This window comes from Fonticula alba (assembly GCF_000388065.1).
Source record: "Fonticula alba strain ATCC 38817 unplaced genomic scaffold supercont2.5, whole genome shotgun sequence".
Classification (NCBI taxonomy): Eukaryota; order Rotosphaerida; family Fonticulaceae; genus Fonticula; species Fonticula alba.
In genome coordinates, this window is record NW_009242975.1 from 2,013,626 (window position 1) to 2,016,133 (window position 2,508).

Consider the following 2,508-nt stretch of genomic DNA (forward strand, 5'->3'; position numbering starts at 1 on the left):
CCCCCCTCCCCCCCTTCCTCATCTCCCTCACCTGTCCCTCCCTACGGTTCCACAGGCAACTACTGCAACGCCGTCCAGACCGGCAACCTGGTCTTCCTCGCCGGGCACCTTCCCTTCGACAAGGATGGCAAGGTCATCACCGGCAAGGTGCGCGATCGCTCTTTCCTCCCCCTCTGCGATAGGGTAGACCTCGCTGACTCGTGTTCTCTCTTTCTCTCTCTCGCTCTCTCTCTCTCTCTCTCCCCCCCCCCCCCCCCCCCCCCCCGCCCCGGCCGGTATCCCGGGCCTCCTCTGCTTCACAGCTCGGCGCCGGCATGTCCGTCGAGGAGGGGCAGGCTGCTGCTCGCGCTGCCGCTCTCGGCCTGGTGTCCACTCTCAACCAGCATCTGAATGGTGACCTCGAGCGTGTCAGCCGGATTGTCAAGATGTCGGCCCTGATCAACTGCACCCCCGACTTCTCCATGCACCCGGCCGTGGCCAACGGTGCCAGCGACACCATGGTCCAGGTGTTCGGCAGCGCCATCGGGAGCCACGCCCGCTGCGCGGCCGGCTTCATCAGCCTCCCGCTGGAGGCCGCCGTCGAGGTGGAGCTCATTGTTGAGGTCTCCGACGATGTCAATGCCTCGCCGAAGGCCCACATCTAAGCGCAGATGGGTCTTGTGTTGGGGTTTGCCCGTGCCCTTTTGGCCTTTCACCGATGTCGCCCGAACATATGCACCCCCCTCCGATCCACGGCCTCTGCTTCATGTGTGTGTGTGTGTGTGTGACAATTTCCACATGGACGAGTGGGAGGGGAATGTGTATTTTTCCTTGCCAGCCATTGGGAGTTGTATATGTGTGCATGTGCACATGGGTGTGCATACTCTTCTGGGGGAGGGGGGGGGGGAGGGAGTCCAACTTTGGCCGCCAGGGAGGAAAGAAGAGGCGGAAAGCAGGCGAGAAAGAGAGAGAGAGAGAGACAAGCAGAGGAAGGGGCGGAGGGTGCATCTACTCCTCCTCCTCGTCGGACTCCTCCTCAGACTCCTCGTCGGACTCCTCCTCATCGTAAGAGCCCTCATCAGACTCCTCCTCATCGTAGGAGCCCTCGTCGGAGCCGTTGCCCCAGTGCGACGCCTGGGCATGGCCCTGGCCATCGGACTCGTCGTCATACTCCGAGCCGGACTCCCCCTCGCTGGACATGGCGAAGTAGTCCCGATGGTTGGCCCCGGCGGCCGGGGCGCTCAAGTCCAGGAGGTTGTCACCCTCCTCATCGTCGGACTCGTCCTCCTCATCGTCGGAGTCGTAGCCATCAGACTCCTCGGAATCATAGCCATCGGACTCCTCGGAATCATAGCCATCGGACTCCTCGGAATCATAGCCATCGGACTCCTCGGAATCATAGCCATCGGACTCCTCCTCGTCATCCTCCTCGGTGTCATACTCATCTGAAGAGGAGGCCAGGAAGGCGTCGAGAGCCGACTGATCATGGCGGATGGGGGCCTTGCGGGCGGCCGCCTTGACCGCAGGGTGGAGACCAGCCGGGGCAGTGGCCCCGGCGCGCAGGCCCGAGCCGCCACGCGCCCCCACCGGCCCGGAACCCATGCCAGTCAGGTTGTTGACCACTTCCCCGCCCATAGCCGGGCCGGTCGGGACCAGCACATCACGCACCGAGGACGGCGGCGGCGGCGAAGTCGGCCAGTTCGGCAGCGGCAGGTACCCGGTCACGCGGTGGCCAACCAGGCGCGACAGAGACCCGAGAACCAGCCCGGCAGCAGCCACCTCGGCCGAGAGGCTGCCATCGTCATTGAGGGAGACGTCCTGCAGGGCCCGGGCCAGGGCCGCGACGTCTGGCGACTCGCCCGGCAGCGGGCTGGCCCCAGACCCGGCGCGGGTCGCCCCGGGCGCGGCTAGCATGATGCGCGCCAGCACGGCCGCCGGCTGCAGAGCCGTCGGGTCGACCTTCAGATGGAGCGGATGCTCGCCATTGTCGCCGTTGGCCATCGGCGCGTCCACGGGGCAGGCATTCAGCAGGGCCTGCAGGAAGCGCGCCCGGTCGCGCACATCGTACGACACATCATACCGGGCCAGGGTGAGCAGGTGCGCGAAGAGGCCCCGGATGCGAGACGACACCTTGGGCGTGAAGAGCGGCGCCGTGGTGGCCGTGGCATCGCCGTGGCACCGGGCCAGGAGCTTGGCTCCCAGGACCAGGGTCAGCAGGCGCACATGGGCATCGGTGTCCTCGGCCGGGAAGGCGATGACCGCGCAGCGGAAGACATCCGGAGCCACGCGCGGCACATCCTCGGCGAATGTCCCAATCAGCCAGTACAGCGCCGCCCGAGAGACGGGCGACAGCTGGGGCGGAGCCGCGGGGGCCTGATCTTCCGGCGCCGGGCGGTACAGAAGCTTGGCCAGCTGCCGCAAGGACCGGGCCCGGCCCTCGGGCTGGGCCTGGAACAGCCGACGCAGGACGAGGATGGATTCCGTGACAACGGAGGCTGTAGACGGGCGGAGTGAGCACACAGGGGGGGG

At 66.5% G+C, this 2,508-nt stretch overlaps 2 protein-coding genes across 2 annotated transcripts in view; one reads left to right on the plus strand and one right to left on the minus strand.

Moving 5' to 3' along the window:
• Positions 1 to 644, plus strand: part of H696_03606 (hypothetical protein) — a gene marked incomplete at both ends in the record, with an annotated part of 1,736 nt that extends 1,092 nt beyond the window's left edge. Inside the window, 2 exons of the mRNA XM_009497478.1 lie at positions 56 to 147; positions 303 to 644. Coding sequence (XP_009495753.1) covers positions 56 to 147; positions 303 to 644 — 434 coding nt within the window. The remainder of the gene's footprint in view (positions 1 to 55; positions 148 to 302) is intronic.
• A 343-nt stretch (positions 645 to 987) lies between these two features.
• The window catches only part of H696_03607 (hypothetical protein), a gene marked incomplete at both ends in the record, with an annotated part of 4,229 nt that continues 2,708 nt past the window's right edge, over positions 988 to 2,508 (minus strand). The window contains one exon of the mRNA XM_009497479.1: positions 988 to 2,427. Within this exon, the coding sequence (XP_009495754.1) occupies positions 988 to 2,427 (1,440 nt within the window). The remainder of the gene's footprint in view (positions 2,428 to 2,508) is intronic.